Raw genomic sequence first — 18,333 nt, 5'->3', positions numbered from 1 at the left:
AAAAAGACAAATAACACAATTAAAAAATGGGCACAGGACACGAACAGACACTTCACCAAGGAGGAGATCCGGGAAGCCAACAAACATATGAAGATGAGAGAGAGAAGAAGTAGGGTTGTCTGGTCTGAAGTTTAGGAAGATGTGTGAACTTCTGAGCCAATGGAAGCTAGAGCTGAGAGTGAAGCAGCCAGCTAGTCAAAAATGCAGGGAGGCATGCGTGAACTCCCAAATTTGTAGCTAGTACCAACTTGACCTAGCTTGAATAGCTAGCTGACCAAAACTTGACCAGATGAAGATAAAGGTGCTTGATACTGTGGGCAAGTATAAATTGCTACAATTTGATGAACTGCACCTTTGTTTATGGATGCAATTGCTCAAAATTCCAACCTGAATGGAAGGATTCTCCATATCAAGGAGCAAGCTTTTTTCCTCCATGCACTGGGTTGATAGAGACAGGCAATCTAGAAGTTGGCTATCAAAAATGGGGGACTATAAAGGCACAAAGCAGCTAGCTTACAAGCTTTCAGGAGTGTGCTTGTAGAATACCCACTGAATAGTGTTCCTCTTCTCCAGATAGATCAGGGGAAAGGAGATGGGTGAGGATTTTAGGATTCAACTGTAAGTAATTATTAACAGGATTAATTGTGATGGTCACAACTGTAATTGTAGAAGATGTGTAACTAAAAGGCGGGAGTAGTTAATCTTTCATTTCAGGATCAGACGATCCCAGGACAACCCCGGGATGATCAAGAAGGAAGAGCATGAGTGGAGCGTGAGATCCTACCTAGAAAAGCGGAGACAGCAGAGATGATGGCAGAGGCAATGGCAAGGAGAGACAGAGAAGCTGTGGGCTCTATGTCCACTGCTGTGTGCCTGAGAGCATGAGGCTACCTTGCAGGATATGTCCTTAGGACATTTAAATGAATATATATATTTATGTGTACACCATATATTTTGGCTTTGTTCATTTGTGAAATCTAAAATGTAAAAAGGGAAGCCACAGGTAAGAAATCAGATAATTGTTGTTGTAGGGAGAGGACTGTAATCACTGAGATGAAACAAAGCATATCATTTGTTGAATGTAAAAAAAAAACCTTTATTTCATTATTTTTTTCCTTAACAGAATCTTTAAACATGGTTCATTTTTCTTCCAAAGTGCTTCCTTTAATTCTTATCTGGGCACTACTTATTCTTTTCTGATATACGTATGTAAACTACAAACTACCTGCACCAAAAAAATAAAAAATCACTGACAAAAAAAGAGGTTGACTATTCATCTTCAAGCATGCATTAAGTACATATTCACTGAGCTAATGTCCTTTATACCATTGTCAGCAAAACCAAAGCAGTCAAGATTCATGATTATTTCCAAGATTCTAACATGCATAATAGCTCTCATGGAAGATAACTTGCAACAACATGATTTCATAGCTTTTCTTGAAAGTAAGTTTTTTCCATCTCCCTTGCCACTTCCAGGGAAGTTGTATAGTAGAAACAGATAGATGGATCTCAAAAATAAATATTCAAGACATTGTCTTATATATTAACTTTGTTGTTATTAAGTGCCGTTGAGTCGGTTACAACTCATATTGATCCTGTGTGTACAGGGTTTCCAAGGAATGGCTGGTGAGTTTCAACTACCAACCTTTCAGTTCAAACCAACCTTTTATTATCCTGCAGCATCACACCAGGGCTCCATATTAAATTTAGATCCATATAAATTGTACCAGAGAAGGTAATACTTCTATTTTCATAGCAGTTTCCGAAGGTCAAAAGCTTGATTTTCTGTGTAATGTCTTTAGGTTGCAAAGAGAACCCAAAATAAATAGGCAACAATCACCTAATCTTTGATTTTACAATATTAAATACCAAAAGAAACCTCAAAACCCCACTGCCAGAGTCAAGGCTATAAATCTTTATGGGAGCAGAAAGGCTCCTCTTCCTCCAGCAGCTGGTGGGTTCTGAGCTGCTGACCTTATGGCTAGAAGTCCAGTGCCATCCTACAGCAACAATACACAGGCTCTTTGATCCAGCAACACCACTTGTACGCCTTCGATATACTCACAACCATGCAAAATAACTACATACCAAAAGGTATTCACTACAGCAGTATTGCATGAGCAGAGGATTGACAAATTAAATAGCTGTCAACATGGGATGGGGACATAAATTATGGTGCAGTCATACAATGGAGTATTGTACAGATACAACAAAGAATGAGGAAGCTCCTTATGTTATCACATGATAATCCCCAAAGCATAAATTTACCCTGAAAAATGTACAAAATACCGTGTATAAATGCTATCATATGTAGTTTCAAAAGGGCAAATAGGGAGTGTTCTTACATACACATCGAGTATTTCTACAAAGATATATAATGATAAACACTGTCTCTGAGGTAAGAAACTAGGTGAATGAGGGAGCAGAGTAAGCAAAAGATGGAACAGAGAAACACTTTCACTACCTTATTTAATTGTTGTTGTTGTTAAGTGCCGTCGAGTCAGTTCCGACCCATAGCGACCCTGTACAGGGTTTCCAAGGGTGTAAATCTTTACGGGAGTAGAAAGCCTCATCTTTCTCCCGCACAGCAAGAAAACAGCATAATGAGGAAGAGTGTAGACTCTTGAGCCAGACAGCCTGGGTTAAAATCCTAGCTTTATCTCTTTGTAGCTATGTAAATTTGGGCGAGATGCCTAGCCTCTTTGACCTTATTTCCTTGTCTACAAAATAGGAAAAATAGTATCTAACCCCTAAGTTGTCTTGAAGATTAAATGTAAAGTGCTAATACAGTGAGACACACAATATTTGTGTTATAAAGTATTCATTACGATTTTGAGCCTTTTAAATATTAAACCATGTGACTGGGTTGTTGTTGGTGGTGGTGATATTCCAGTTCTGACTCATAGCGATCCTGCTGTACAGGGTTTCCAAGGCTGTGAATCTTTATAGGAGAAGAAAATCTCATCTTTCTCCCATGGAACCACTGGTGGTTTCAAACTGTTGCCTGTGAGACTAGCAGTCCAACTCGTAACCACTATGCTACCAGAGCTCCTCTGTGACTGAATTAGCTCTTGAAAAATTAAAAATAAGTAGGAATGTAACAGGAATATCCTCTTTTTTTTTTTTAACCCATCAAAGAATCTATTATTGCCTTAAGACGACCAACTTTAATTGCTGTATCCTTAAAGAGGTTTCTTGATAGCTGAACCACGAGGCAGTGGGTGAAGTCCTACAGGGAAACCACATTAATGAATTCAAGGCATTCAAGTTTAGTTTTCACGTATGTTTGGTCTTAGACAATAACATTTATTGATCTGTTTTCCAAGTATTCATATACCACATTTTCCTGTTCTCTCCCTTCACTGCCTTCCTCAAGGACAAGAGAAATCTCTCTTATAAAAAGCATTCTTTCTTCACATGTATTAAACCCACTTACATTTTTTAGTTGTTACTGTCATTCTAGTATTGAATAAATGGATTTTTATTATGTTAAGCAACTGCCTTCTTTTTACTGCATAACTCTCAGAGTCTTGGAGATAACAGTTCCAGAAAATGTGGTGTTTGGAGGCAGGCAGGGGAAGACTGGTGATCAGAGCTACAGAGGACACACACAAATAATTGCCTAATGTCTTAGAGTTTCCCAAACGCTATTACAGAATTCACCTGAGCTGACCTTTAGAAATGTTCTCTGAGAGCCTGTATTATATAATCTGTTTTACACAGACGTTGAAATCCATAGCCATCTTGTTAATTCTGACTCATAGTGATACTGTAAGACAGAATAGAACTGCTTCACAGTGTAGTGAAGAGGGTAATCTTTATAGAAACAGACTGACACAGCTTTCTCCCACCAAGAAACTGGTAGGTTCAAATCACGGGCCTTTTTGATTAGCACCTGAGCACTTAGCCACTGCACCACCAAGCCCCCTTACACAGAAGCAAGGAAACCTTGACCAGGCTAGACCTTTTGCGGTTGAGTCATTCCGATTCACGGCAACTCTACAAAGTAGACTGGAACTGCCCCTAGGGTTTTACAGAAGCAAACTGCATATCTTTCTCTCATGAGCAGCTAGGGTAGGATTGAACCCCTTGACCTTTCTGCTAGCAGCCAAATACTAAAGCACTGCACCACCAGGGCTGTTGTTAAGAGGGTTTATAACAGCCACATTCTACACTATCATCTTTTATCAGTAGCAAACAAATCAACACAACATCCTCTATCTTCTAATACTAGTGTATTTCTTCTAAGTGTAAAAACCTACTTTTTCTAAATAAAAAAAAAGAGCTATCTTAAAAATTCACAAAGAGAGAGAGAGAGACGGAGAGAAAGAAATTAGCAACTAATGGAGTCCTAGTGTGGCACTGACGGATAAGCACTAGACCTCAAGGTCAGTTTAAATCTAAGGTCTGTGGTACAAACTCACCAACCATTCCTTGAAACCCTATACAGGGTCGCTGTAAGCTAGAATTGACTCAACTGAACTTAACAATATCACAAATAAAGGATTCATCTCACTAATATGAAAGATCAACAAGAAACCAACAGAGAAAAAGACTTGCAAACCACTGGACGAGTGAGCAAAGGATACATTCAGATGCTCCTTACCCACATGAAAACATGTTAAACCTCACTCCCAAAAAGAGAAAAGAAAATTAAAATCATACACCTATCAGGATGGCAAAAATTCAGAAGCTGGGCAACCCCAAATACAGAGAGTAGAACTGCTCCACAGAGTTTTCAAGGCTCTGAGATTTTGGAAGCAGATTTGTCTTATGAGGTACCTCTGGATGAGTTCAAACTGCAAGCTTTAGGCTAGTACTCAAGTGCATAATCATATGTGCCTTCCAAGGATTCTGGAAACACAGAGAAAGGTACAAATGGTATGACTACATATGGAAGGTAATCAATCATATTACAAGTGCATTTAAACTTGAACCCAGCAAACCCAATTCTACCACTATACAAATACACATAAATCATAAAAGGAGAAAAGACTGAACTTGTCGAAGACTTCATTTTGCTCGGATTCATAATCAACAATCATAGAATCAGCAGTCAAGAAATCAAACGACTTATTCCATTAAGCAAATCTACTGCAAAAGGTCTCTTTAAAGTGAGTCAACAAAAAAGAGAACACCTATCAAGATGGATTGACACAATAGCAGCCCACAATGAGCTCAAACATAAGAGCAATTATAGGATGGTACTTATGAATTGGGCTGCTAATCTCAAGGTCAGCAGTTCCATGGGTGAAAGATGAGGTTTTCTGCTCCCATAAAGATTTACAGCCTCGGAAACATTATGAGTCGGAAATGACTCCACAGCACACAACCACCACCACCACCATCACAGGACCAAGAAGTATTAAATTTTGTTAAGCATAGGAGGTCTATGAATCAGAACCAGCCCGATGGCACCTAAAACCAACAACATATGTGCTAAGACCAAGACTGGAAACTGAGGTGGGGGCAGGTTAAACCAGCGATGCCATAGTAACACAACAAAATACAAAGAGAGAGAGCTAGAGAACACAAGATACCTACAAAACTCCAGATTATATTGTCATGTCAAAAGACAAAGACCAGCTCTCCTCTAAGACTGAAACCCAAAAGGAACACATAAGCAGGCATGTAAGCTTGCTGGAGACCATATTGGTCTATTGGTGAGTGGAAGAGAGGGAAAGGCAGCAATGAAGATATGGACTGAGTTGAACCACGTTCCATAGACTCCCTCTGACCTGGAGATGAGACAGAGAAGAGGAAGCGCTGCTTAGTCCAAAGTGTGGTGATACCTGGCGACACCTGAGCCCATGGACAAGGACATAGCCACAGAGGGCTAGAGCTGAGAGGAAGCATCCAGCTGATATGAAGTGAGGGGAGATGCACAAGAACACCCAAACTTGCAGATAGTCCCCATCTGACCTAGCCTTGATGGCTTGAAAATCAGAACTTGACTAGAGGAAGATAAAAAAGAAAACAATTTTTAATAAAGGAATGAGGGTAGGGTAAATTGCTACAATTTGATGAACTTGACCTATATTCATGGAGGTTGTGTGGTTGTTGTTGTTAAGTGCCATCGAGTCGGTTCCGACCCATAGCGACCCTGTACAGGGTTTCCGAGGGTGTAAATCTTTATGGGAGTAGAAAGCCTCATCTTTCTCCCACGGAGCGGCTGGTAGTTTCGAACCGCTGACTTTAAGGTTCACAGCCCGATTCATAACCACTACGCTAATTCATGGAGGTAGTAGCTCAAAATACCAACAGAGAGGGAAGGAATCCTCACATCAAGTACTATCAATGCTATCCCCTCTGTACACAGGGTAGATAGAATGGGCAACTTAAACAATGGCTACTTAAAATGAGGGGGCGATAAAGGGACGAAGTGACTAGCTTACAAGGTTTCAAGAGGGAGTTTAGTTTAAGACTGTGGGGAGGAAGATAGAGTCCCCACTGAATAGTTTTCATCTTGTCTAGATCGGTCTGGTATAAAGAGATGGGGATAGATTCTTATGATTCAATAGTGAGTAATTATTATCATGACTAATTGTGACTGTCACAACTGTAAAGGTAGAAGTTTTGTAACAAAAACTGGGGAGTAGTTAATCTTATAGTCCAGAAACACAGGACCCTAGGACCATCAAGGGAGAAGAGCACAAGCTGAATGTGGGACCTTATCCAAAGAAGCAGCAACAGCAGGGATGGAGACAGAGATGGGGACATGCAGAGAGGGAGCAGCTGAGGACTCTAGATTCATGAAAAGAAAAGGACTAAGAGTTGGTGGCCAGGAGGCAGACTTGCCTAATGTGCCCTTTGGTGGTGTAAATTATTATATATGCTTAAGTGTTTAAAAAATAAAAAAGAGCTAAAATTAATAAAAATAAATACCATTAACTGATGGTACATGGAGGGGATTATAAACATTTTAATGAAACAAAGTATATGATTTGTTGAATGTAAAACTGATGATCTGCCCTGTAAACTTTCACTCAATTCACAATAAAAACTTAAAAACAAAAAAACTCCACAAAGACCAAATAACTGTATAGAGTATGTTGCCTTCTGTGTAAGGAGGAGGAGCAATATGCATTTCTATTTTATTATTTCTGTACAAAGAAATACTGCTAGGATTTATATGAAAAAATTCAAGCTTCGAATTTCAATACTGAAGGATTCTATGGGCATGATATTGAATGGTGCAGAAAGCATCAAGAGAAGATGGAAGGAATACACAGAGTCACTGCACCAGAAGGAAATGGCTGATGAGCAACCATTTCAAGAGGTAACATAGAATTAAAAGAAAATGGTACTGAAGGAAGAAGTCCAAGACACACTGAAGGTATTGGCAAAGAACAAGGTTTCAGGAATTGATGGAATGCAAATTGAACATTTTCAACATGCTAATTTGGCACTGAAGGCACTCACTCATCTATGCCAAGAAATTTGGGAGACAGTTACCTGACCAATTGATTGGAAGAGATCCATACTTTTGCCTATTCTTAAGAGAGGTGACCCAGTGTAATGCGAAAATCATCAGACAATATAACTAATATCACGTGCAAAAATAATTGTGTTAAAGATAATTAAAAAATGGATGCAAAAGCATATTGACAGAGAACTGCCAGAGGTTCAATCAACATTCAGATGTAAAACAAGGGATACCATTGTTAACGTAAGATGGATCTTGGCTGAAAAGCAGAGAGTACTAGAAAGATTTTTACCTGTGCTTTATTAACTATGCAAAGGCTTTTGGCTGTATGGATCATGACTAGCTATGGAAAATATTGTGGGCAATGGGTATTCTGTAACACTTAATTGTACTCATGAAAAACCTGTACATAGATCAAAAGGCAGTCGTTCAAATAGAACAAGGGGATAGAGAATGGTTAAAAATCAGGAAAGATGTGCACAAGGGTTGTATACTTTCACCATACTTATTCAACCTTTATGCCGAACACATAATCAGAGAAGTTGGATTACATGAAGAAGAATGTGGCATCAGAATTTGAGGAAGACTCATTAACAACCTGCAATATGCAGATGACACAGCCTTGCTTATTGAAAGCATAGAAGACTTAAAATCCTTACTGATGCAGAACTAAGATCACAGACTTTAGTGTGGGTTGCACCTGGTAGCATAGTGGTTACCAGTTGGGCTGCTAACCTCAAGGTCAGCAGATCAAAACTACCAGCTGTTCCACAGAAGAAAGAAGAGTTTTTCTGCTCCTGTAAAGATTTACAACCTCAGAAACCCTATGCAGGGTCACTAAGAGGTGGAACCAACTTGATGGCACATCACCACCACCACACATCAGTGTAAAGAAAATAAAAATCCTCACCACTGGCTCAATAAATAACATCTAACGATGTATTAGGCAATTAAAAACATACAAACCAATTAATAATATGTAAACAATGTACTGCATTAGACAAATCTGTTTCACAAGACCTCTTTAAAGTGTTCAAGATCAAAGATGTCAGTTTGAAGACTAAGATGAACCTGACCAAGTTATGGTATTTCTAAAACCTCATATGCATGCGAAAGTTGGACAATAAATAAGGAAAACCTTAGGAGACTTGATGCATTTGAGTTATGGTGCTGAAGAAGAATATTGAAAAGTACCATGGATTGATTGCCAGAAGAACAAACAAATCTGTCTTGGAAGAAGTACAGATAGAACGCTCCTTAGAAGCCAGGATGGCCAGACTTCACCTCTCAGACTTTGTATATGTTATCAGGAGGGACCAGTCCCTGGAGAAAAATAATCATGCTTGATAAAGTGGAGGGTCAGCGAAAAAGAGGAAGACCCATAAAGAGACGGACTGTCAAAGCTGCAGCAGTAATGGGCTCAAGTGTAACAACCATACGACCAGCGGTGTTTCGTTCGGTTGTGTACAAGGTTGCTATGAGTCAGCACCGACTAGATGGTACCTAACAACAACAATGAGAAGCTAATAACATTGATTACCTAAAGTGGATGGGGAAGAATAAAGGTGTGGAAGCAATATGTTTCAAACAAAAGTTTGTATAAATTATGTATTGTCTTTTAATTCCATTTTTTCTATTTTTATTGCCTTTTGATTCCATTTTTTCATGTACTTTTTGAACCCCCTCATATTTATGAACCAAGTGTATAGCTCTATGTTGTTGTTGTTGTTGTTGTTGTTGTTATGTGCCGTGGAGTCAGTTCCGACTCATAGCAATCCTACATAGGGTCTCCAAGGCTGTACATCTTTACAGGAGCAGAAAGTCTCTAGTTTCGAACTGCAGCCCGATTCGTAACCACCATGCTACCAGAGTTCCTTGGATATCTCTATAGACAGACAGAATTTTTTTTAAAATGTTTAATAAATAAGCATATACTCATATCCTTTGACCCAAGGATTTATTTACAGATGTTATGGTGGAGAGGGTGGGCCTCCTTACCTTTGCTTTAGGTCTCCAGGCAGAGGGATATTCAAGATAAGTGTCAACAGTCCTGATTGCTCTCCCCCACACCCCCATCACTTGCTCCTTCCCACAGAAAGAAACATGAATTCTGATTGCTAAATTTTCTTTTATTCTTTGGTGTCTGGCTGACTGCAGAGTACATATATGCTAATGTGTTCCTCAACTCCTCAACATCAAGTTTTATAGGAAAAGTTCCTTTATGGGGAGCCTGTAGGTGTCCTGGGTAGCTTATGAAAGGTTGGGCAAAACTGCCAACTTTGGGGGAAGAAGGAGAGAGGCAGTATTAGGAAGTCTCTTGTCAAAAGTGTTAACCGGTTTTCAAATCTGGATTGTTTTGGTTTCCATTTGACCACTGTTTATCACTCAATTTTTAAACTTGGTTGAGGAGGGAAAATAAGTATCATTTGCTGGTCTTCAAAATTCCTGCAACGAAAAGTCCTTTCCAAGATGACTGCCAGAAATTTGAACAAAATTAGGTCATTCTTTGCATTTTAACAGTCAAAACTGGAAACTACTTAAATATATATTAGCAGAATAAACTCTAATGTTTGAAGAATATTTAGGAAAATATTACACAGTCATTAAATATAATTCACTAAAATATTTTAATAACATGGGGAAATGTTCTTGGTGTTATACGGGTGGAAAAGAAGATTATAAACCTTGATATACAGTATGATTCTAATGAATACAATGCAACTTATCAAAACCATACTGGAAGGAAATAAACAAAAGTGCTATTAGTATTATGGGATGTCATTATAGGTGATTTTTATTTTCACTTTGATATATGCCTGCATTAAAAAAATATATAATAAAATTATATGACTGTGATAATTGAAAAATATATTTTAAGAAAGATTTTTTTTGGGGGGGGGGAAATTTTAAAGGAAGCTAACAAGAGGGGGAAAAAAAGAAAAACAGGTATTTACAAAGAAAAGGGGAAATACCGGTTCATGTACTTTGAACTGCTCTAAAAAAACACCTGCTAAAATATTCCCTAAATATTTCAAATGCCAAGGGAACTTTTAAAATATAAGAACTTGCAATAATATGCACAATTTTAGGGTTTGTAATAAGATTATTCTCTGAAGATCATTTTGGTTTGTTATGCCTGCCAGACTATTCGCTAAAGAGACGCAAGGACATATTATTCAAGCTTTAGGTTTAGCCATTAAAAGATTTTGTCCTTCAGAAGACCTAAATGTCATCTTCCACTCTGTTCTAGCCACCAAGCCGGAACGCAGAGGGTCAGTACTCATTAGCTGCTCTACACACTTGCAGCCAATCCTTCATGAGGCCACTTTCCTCCAGACAGAGAAAGAAGTTCTCATAAACAAAGTTCACACTAAGATATCAGTTAGTGACCAGAGAGAGTAATGCTAAAGTACAAAGAAAAGAAGCAATGTTGCTTTCACATAAGGGCCTATAAGGGAGATATGATGTTGTTAACTTCCAGAGTTAGTTTCAACTCATAGCAACCTTGAATATAGCTTCACCAAAATTCATCTGTCAGTTTGTTACACTGTAGTAGCTTGCGTGTTGCTGTAATTCTTGGAAGCTAAACCACTGGTATTTTATATATCAGCAGGGTCACCCATGGTGGTGGACAGGTTTCACATGAGCTTCCAAACTAAGACACACGAGGAAGAAGGAGAGAAGGACTACTTTTGAATGTCTAGTCACTGAAAACCTTATAAATAGCAGTGGAACACAGTCAGGTAGCACCAGAATACCGAATATTGAAACTTGATGTAGAGTACCAGAATACTGTCAGATACAGTGCTGGAAGATGAGCCCCTCAGACTGGAAGGCATCCAAAATACGACTGGGGAAGAACTACCTCCTCAAAGCAGAATTGACCATGATGACATGAATGGAATAAGTCTTTCACGATCTTCCTTTGTTGAAGGGGCACAACTCAAAATGAAGAGAAACAGCAGTAAACATCTATTTATAATCAGAACAGGGAATGTACAAAGTATAAATCTAGGAAAATAGGAAGTTATCAAAATGAAAAGTAATGCATAAACATTGATACTCTAGGCACTAGTGAGCTGAAATGGACTGGTAATTGGTCATTATTAATCTGATAATCACATGATTTACTTACTATGCTGGGAAACACAAATTGAAGAGGAACGGTGTCACATTCATCATAAAAAAGAACATTTCAACATCTATCTTGAAGTATGATGTTGTTGTCAATGACAGACTAATATCCAAATACCTACAAGAAAGACCACTATTACTCAAATTTATGCACCAACCACTAATGCCAGTGATGATGAAACTGAAGAATTCTCCTAACTTCTTCAGTCTGAAATTGATCAAACATGCAATCATGATGTATTGATAATTACTGGCGAGTGGAATGCAAAGGTTGGAAACAAAGAGGAAGGATCAGTCATTGGAAAGTATGGCCTTAGTGATAGAAATGATACTGGAGAGTGCATGACAGAATTTTGCAAGACCAATGACTTCATTACAAATAAATTTCTTAAACAACATAAAAGACAACCATGCACATGGACTTTACCAGACGGAATACAGAGAAATCAAATTGTCTACATCTGTGGAAAGAGACAGTGGAAAAGCTTCTTAGCATCAGCCAAAACAAGGTCTGGGGCAAATTGTGGAAAAGATCAGCAGTTGCTCATATACAAGTGCAAACTGAGGCTGACAAAAATTAAAACAAGTCCACAAGACCTGTAATATAACCTTGAACATAGCCCACCAATTTAGAGATCATCTCAAGAACAGATGTGATGACTCAGACACTAATGACTGAAGACCACAAAAGTTGTGGGATGACATCAAGAACATCATATAAGAAGAAAGCAAAGGGTCATTATGAAGACAAGAAAGAAGGAAAAGACCACAGTGAATGTCAGAAGAGATTCTGAAACTTGCTCTCCAATGTAGAGATGCTAAAACAAATGGAAGAAATAAGGAGGTAAAAGTCTAAGTAGAAAATTTCAAAGATCAGCTCAAGAAGACAAAGTCAAATATTATAATGAAATGTGCAAAGACCTGGAATTAGAAAACCAAAGGGGAAGGACATGCCCAGCATTTGTCAAACTGAGGAAACTGAAGGAAAAATTCAAGCCTGGACTTGAAATATTGAGATATTCTACAGGCAAAATATTGACTGATACAGAAAGCATCCAAAGAAGAATGGAAGGAATACACAGTCACCATACCAAAAAGAAATGGTTGATGTTCAACCATTTCAAGAGGTAGCATACGATCAATATCCTATGGTACAAAAGGAAGAAGCCCAAAGTTCACTGAAGGCACTGACAAAGAACAAGGCTCTGGGAATTGACAGAATACAAACTGAAATATCTGATATAAGTCTAGACTCGTACATGTTCATATATGATTTTTTTAAATTAATAATTAAAGCTTAGCTTTAATAACTTTAAAAATTCACATCCATTTTTAAACACCTGAAGTAGTTTTGCTGTGCTTCCTTTTAATCTTCCTAAACAGATGAGGAGAATTAAAATCTTAAAGATATCATAGGTGATGGATACAGGTATACCAGATACTCAAACCTTATTTTAAAAGAGAGCGAGACTCCAGGAACTTAGGTGTTTCTAGAGCCCAGAAGATTCTCTTAGATGAGTTGTGACTGGGAGTCCAAATTACACCCTGGGTTACTGTTGATGGGTTCTAAGTTATTGCTGTCACCAATTTTCACCAGGGCTTCCTACATTATTTTTCAGCATTTATTCAGCTTTTGTTACCACAAAAATAAAAGGATAAACCAGAGCTGGACTCACAACAGGATCATAGTGGGAGAACCAGGAATCCTAGACTAGTATAACAAGTATGGCAGTTCAGCATAGAGCTGAGCAGGAAATTGAGGGGGAAAGGCTTCAGGGCTGCACAACCACCAGTCTACAGATCCTAGGCTAGAGAAACACTGTCTTATCAGGAACACTATCTTTCTGGAGACAATGACTCAGTGCTTTACCCTGTTGTGTCATCAAATACTTATCAAAACAAGACCCAGACAAACGTTTATGTTAGTTTCCAGCTTCTATGAAACAAGTTCACATACACTTCAAATTCTCTGTATTAAGACTGCTCTAAAAAGGCGCTCTGGTAGCGTAGTGGTTACGAATCGGGCGGCAAGCCTCAATGTCAGCAGTTCGAAACTACCAGTGGTTCTGTGGGAGAAAGGTGAGGCGGTCTGCTCCCGTAAAGATTTACAGCCTCGAAAACCCTGTGTAGGGTCGCTATGAGTCGGAACCGACTCCACGGCACATAACAACAACAACAACAATTCATCTCAGGAGTCCTGGTGTGGCGCTGTGGGTTAATGTGATGGACTGCAAAGTTGGTTTTAACTACAAGGTAGTCAGTTTGAACCACACCAGCTGCTCCTCGGAAACTGTATACAGTGTCCCTATGGGTCGGAACTAGCTCAATGACACTTAACAACAACAATTCATCTCTAATATGATATGTGGCCTTATAGGAAAAATATGAATGTTCTTTAGACCTGAATCAGACATGATGTTGTAGGAATACTAGGTTACCACTGCATTCCTTCATTCATTAACTCAATCTTTCTCAAATTACATCTTAAAACGCCACAGATCAGCCAGTAGAAATAAACTCTTAACTTGTTGTGGTTAAGTACCATGTCAAGTCAGTTCTGACTCATAACCACCCTGCGTAGGGTTTCAGAGGAGCAGCTGGTGAGCTTAAACCACAGGCCTTGCAGTTCGAACCAACCTTGCCATCCAGAGCATTAACCCATAGCACCATACCAGGATACCTAACTAGTCAAAGAAAATTCCTCATGGCATGGCACCTAAAATCAGTGAAAGGGCAAGGAATGCCCAATGCATCTGAAAGTATCACACTCAGCAATTTACAACCTCCTTGTGAAGTTTGTCACAAAGCACAAGATCATCAGATGACCAGGTTTGTTTGTTTTTTCTCTACCCACTTTATTCAACCTGAGTAACATCTACGTTTTCTAATGTGTAAGCGCCATCAAGCTTTCACACAGTATTTTTACATATAGAACACAATGAAAAATTTCTTATCCCTACAACTTCATTTAGTGATCTTTTAATAGCCTTTCCTAGAATCTTCAGAATTCTTTGGTCTGTTGCCTTTTCATCTCTCTAGACCTGTGACTATTTTTGTATTTCCTAGTCAGTAATGCTAACAATAACAAATATAGATCACTGGCCAAATCGTGGCCAGCTTATCTCTGAAACAATCCGTTAAGGGAAAACACACCCTGGTTTCAGTATGTACTTCTTCTCTGGTTAAGCAACTACCACAACAATCTAAGTTTTTTTCCTCCTTATTTGCTGTTTCAGTAATAGAATAAATCAGTCTAAAATATAGATAACTCAGATGCCACACAGTAATTATTCTGCTCTTTCTACCCTAAATGTTAGTGATTCTAAAGCCAACAGAGATTTTCTTGTGAATCCGAATTTCAAGATATGAAACTGTAATGCGCAATTGACTCTGAAGTGCTCTGTTTCAGTTCCTCTTCAGTGTATTAGGTAGACTTAAACACAAGGTTGTGTCAAGTTTTCTCTTGCTATCAGGGAAACAGTGTTTCAGAGATAAGCTTGGCAAATACTCCAGATTCCTCTTATAAACAGCACTATGAACTATAGTTACCTAATTTGCTAGGAAAGTCTGAAAAATCAAAAGTCACCCACAGTTTTGCTATAGTTGATATTTTGAGAAAGAAAATTTAAATAATTATCTGCAGACTCTACCATACATTCTGCATAGTATTTCAAAGAGTTACTAAATGTGAACTGAGTTTCAACAAGGAATTTTTCACTCACAAGATAAGATGCCTCATCAAACTCTGGAAGTCTGTGATATAAATTGACCCCCTGTAACTGCCAATTAGGGGGAATGGAGGTGAAGATTCAGAATCTAGCTTCTATTCTGAAATGTTTCTTACCTCATGAACCAAAATGGGAAGGTTGAACTATTTCTTTTTGCACTGATCTGTATCTTCCACTGGGCGAAAAATTAGTCTGCCTGTTCCCATAAAAACGTGGCCTCAAAAACTCTATGAAGGGACACACAATGGCAGTAGGTTTGGGGTTGTGTGTGTGTGTTTTATACAATTGTAGCCATGCTTAGGTATCTAACATAACTCCACATACTTGTGGAATCTTTCTTCTGACCTTTTGAACAACTGGAAAGTTACTGTTTATCAGTGTGCTCAACTAAGAAGACCACCTAAAACTACTGACTAAATACTCAAGAGCAAAGAGAAAGTTGAAAATCATACCTAACTGACTGCCATGTGACTTAGACAAATAGATAACTTATGAGCATTTTGTGACCAGGTCCTTAAAGTGCAAGTTCCTGTCAATAATTCACTTCTACTCTTGAGATTGGCCCAACTCCAAAAGAAACCCACGGAAACCAAGCAAGACACTGTAAATAATATGTTTCAAGATGACAGGAAGGCGAAGTGAATGTGGATAGGTCTACCAACACAACTGATCCAACTCTAGAGAAGAATTCCAGTTAATTGACAAATAAATGTCATTACTGTATAACACTTAGCAAATAGCACACACAAAAGTGTTCTGTTTTAAAGTGGTGTTTAAATCAAAACAATTAAGGTCTGGCCAAAGAATAGAAAGCTCATTGAGAATGAGAAACAGTAGTCCCTATCAAAGAGTTCAAAGTTTTTGAAAAAAATTGCTGTGGCCCTGTGTGTGATTTTCTTATGTGGACACCTGCCCGCCCAACCCAAAAAGAACTACTGGGGGAATTTAGAATTCTACAGAATAATAAGAAGGTCCTATAATTGCATCTTAGAATCTTGTAGCAGAAAGGAATTTTTTAAATAATTAACATAATCTAAATCAACTATACAGTTTAACAGTTGAGAGTAAACTGAAAAGCTCGGTGCTCTGCCCAATAATTACAAAGCTCTTGGGCAGCAGAGCTGAGGATCAGAATTCAGGAGGCAGAGCTAGATAAACTCAGTGCCAGTCCTTGACTCTCTTTATCATCCAGCTGCCTGACCTTTCTTGATCAGAAACAGATAAAAATAAATATTATGAAAGCAAAATTCTTAACTGAGCACTCAAATGTATTTGTACCACGTTATCCATTACCTGCTCCTCTACAAATAGATCTCTTTAATTGAGTAAGACAGCATGTGATTCACCACCCACTAAAGGACTGCCCCACTTCCTTCTTCCTCTCCTGTCTATTGGGCTCTTCTACTGGAATATCTAAAGTCCTGGTGTGGCGCTGCAGGATAATGCACTGGACCACAAGGTCTATTTGAACCACAAGGTTGGCAGTTCAAATCCACCAGTCACTCCTCAGAAATCCTAGATAGGGTTGCTATGAGTCAGAACCGACTCGATAACACTTAACAATAATTCAAGAAAAACAGATTTTTATTATGAAAAAAAAACTATATCCTAATTATTTTTCACCAAATCAGTAAACATAGTCATGGGGTAAATAGTTTATGGGTCAATAGGACAGCATGTTAATTTGGAAAAAACTTCTGTAAGGAAAAAAAACCATATATGTGGTTATAAAAGTTTATTTTCGCACTGATAGTGAAAGCTTAACCTTTGACTTACTTTACTACATAAGATTTATGAACAAAATGTGATTTTCAAAAGATTCTCCCTTTAAATTGATATGTAAAATATACTCTTTACAAATACTGTTTCACTTAAAAGAACTACTACTGATAAAATTAATGACTTCTCCCAGAGTGAATGAAAATAAAATCTACCTAAAGGAATATGGTGGTGGTTGTGAGGGTTATGTGTGTGGAGTTGGTTCTGACGCATAGCGGTGACCCTGTAAATCTTCACAAGAGCACAAAGCCTCATCTTTCTCCTGAGGAGCAGCTGGTAGATTCAAATAGCTGGCCTTGCTTTTAGAAGCTCAGTTCATAATACAGTACGCTACCAGACCTCCTAAAGAAATATAGCAAGTATAATAGGTACAATGTTATGTTTTTTAGGCAAATTCCATTAGTACAATTTGTTAATCACAAGCCCACCCTTTCCAGGAAAATGTTTTCCAGAAGACTGGGCTCTCCCTCACAACTCTGCCTTCAATCACAAAATCACAACCACACACTAGTTACTCAGACCATGAAGCGGGGAGTCTCAATCCTATGCACTATCTACTGTTAACCCAGATGTGTAACTTTTTTTCCCATTTATGATCATTGTGAATAGTACCGTCCAAGCTCAGATACAGGATAGGAATCCCAGCCCACGTAATACAAAGGTCAAAATAAAGCAAATGGGTAGAAGAATCACAACAAACAGTCACACACCAAAAATGCCTGCACCTTTTCTATAAAGGAGAGGACTTATCTCTACACACCAAGCAATGATCCCATTTCTCCTGCTCTCAAAAAATAACTATCAATACAATTTCAGTCTACTCAGTGAATTAAATCAAAATTTCCCTTTGATTTTAAAGTAAATTAAAGTCTCAAACCTGTTATGTAGTTCCGTGGTACGATCAGTACCCTTTCCTACCCAGGCACATTTTCGAAGCTTTTTACACAAAAATGTCTTGTAAGTTCTCCCGGCGCCAGATACTGCATCATTCACACAGGGGGCTGAAGCTCGCGAGGCCCCTGGCCAGTTTGTGGTTTTCACTGTGCCGCCACACATCCTCTGAGCAGTTTCACCTTCTTCTGGTATCTTCTGACCATCAGCATGGACTTGGACACAATTTTTGAAGGTCCGTGGTCATTTAAGGGATATTCCGTAGTGACCAGCAGTCTTAAATGATCATTCACTCCCTATAATCCTAGGTGAGACAAGCAACTTGGCAGAAGCCTACTAATATCCTCTTTCAAAAGTTAGAGGAAAAAAAGGGAA

General features: G+C 38.5%; 1 protein-coding gene across 1 annotated transcript in view; it reads right to left on the bottom strand.

The window, feature by feature from the left end:
• Nucleotides 1-18,123, bottom strand: part of FNIP2 (folliculin interacting protein 2) — a 116,186-nt gene extending 98,063 nt beyond the window's left edge. The window contains exon 1 of the mRNA XM_006867923.1: nucleotides 17,945-18,123. Coding sequence (XP_006867985.1) covers nucleotides 17,945-18,123 — 179 coding nt within the window. The remainder of the gene's footprint in view (nucleotides 1-17,944) is intronic.
• Between the last annotated feature and the right edge of the window lie 210 nt (nucleotides 18,124-18,333).

This window comes from Chrysochloris asiatica, unplaced genomic scaffold (genome assembly GCF_000296735.1).
Source record: "Chrysochloris asiatica unplaced genomic scaffold, ChrAsi1.0 scaffold00112, whole genome shotgun sequence".
Taxonomy (NCBI): domain Eukaryota; kingdom Metazoa; phylum Chordata; class Mammalia; order Afrosoricida; family Chrysochloridae; genus Chrysochloris; species Chrysochloris asiatica.
Note: the sequence above shows the minus strand (reverse complement) of the source record. Positions and strands in the feature narration are given on the sequence as shown.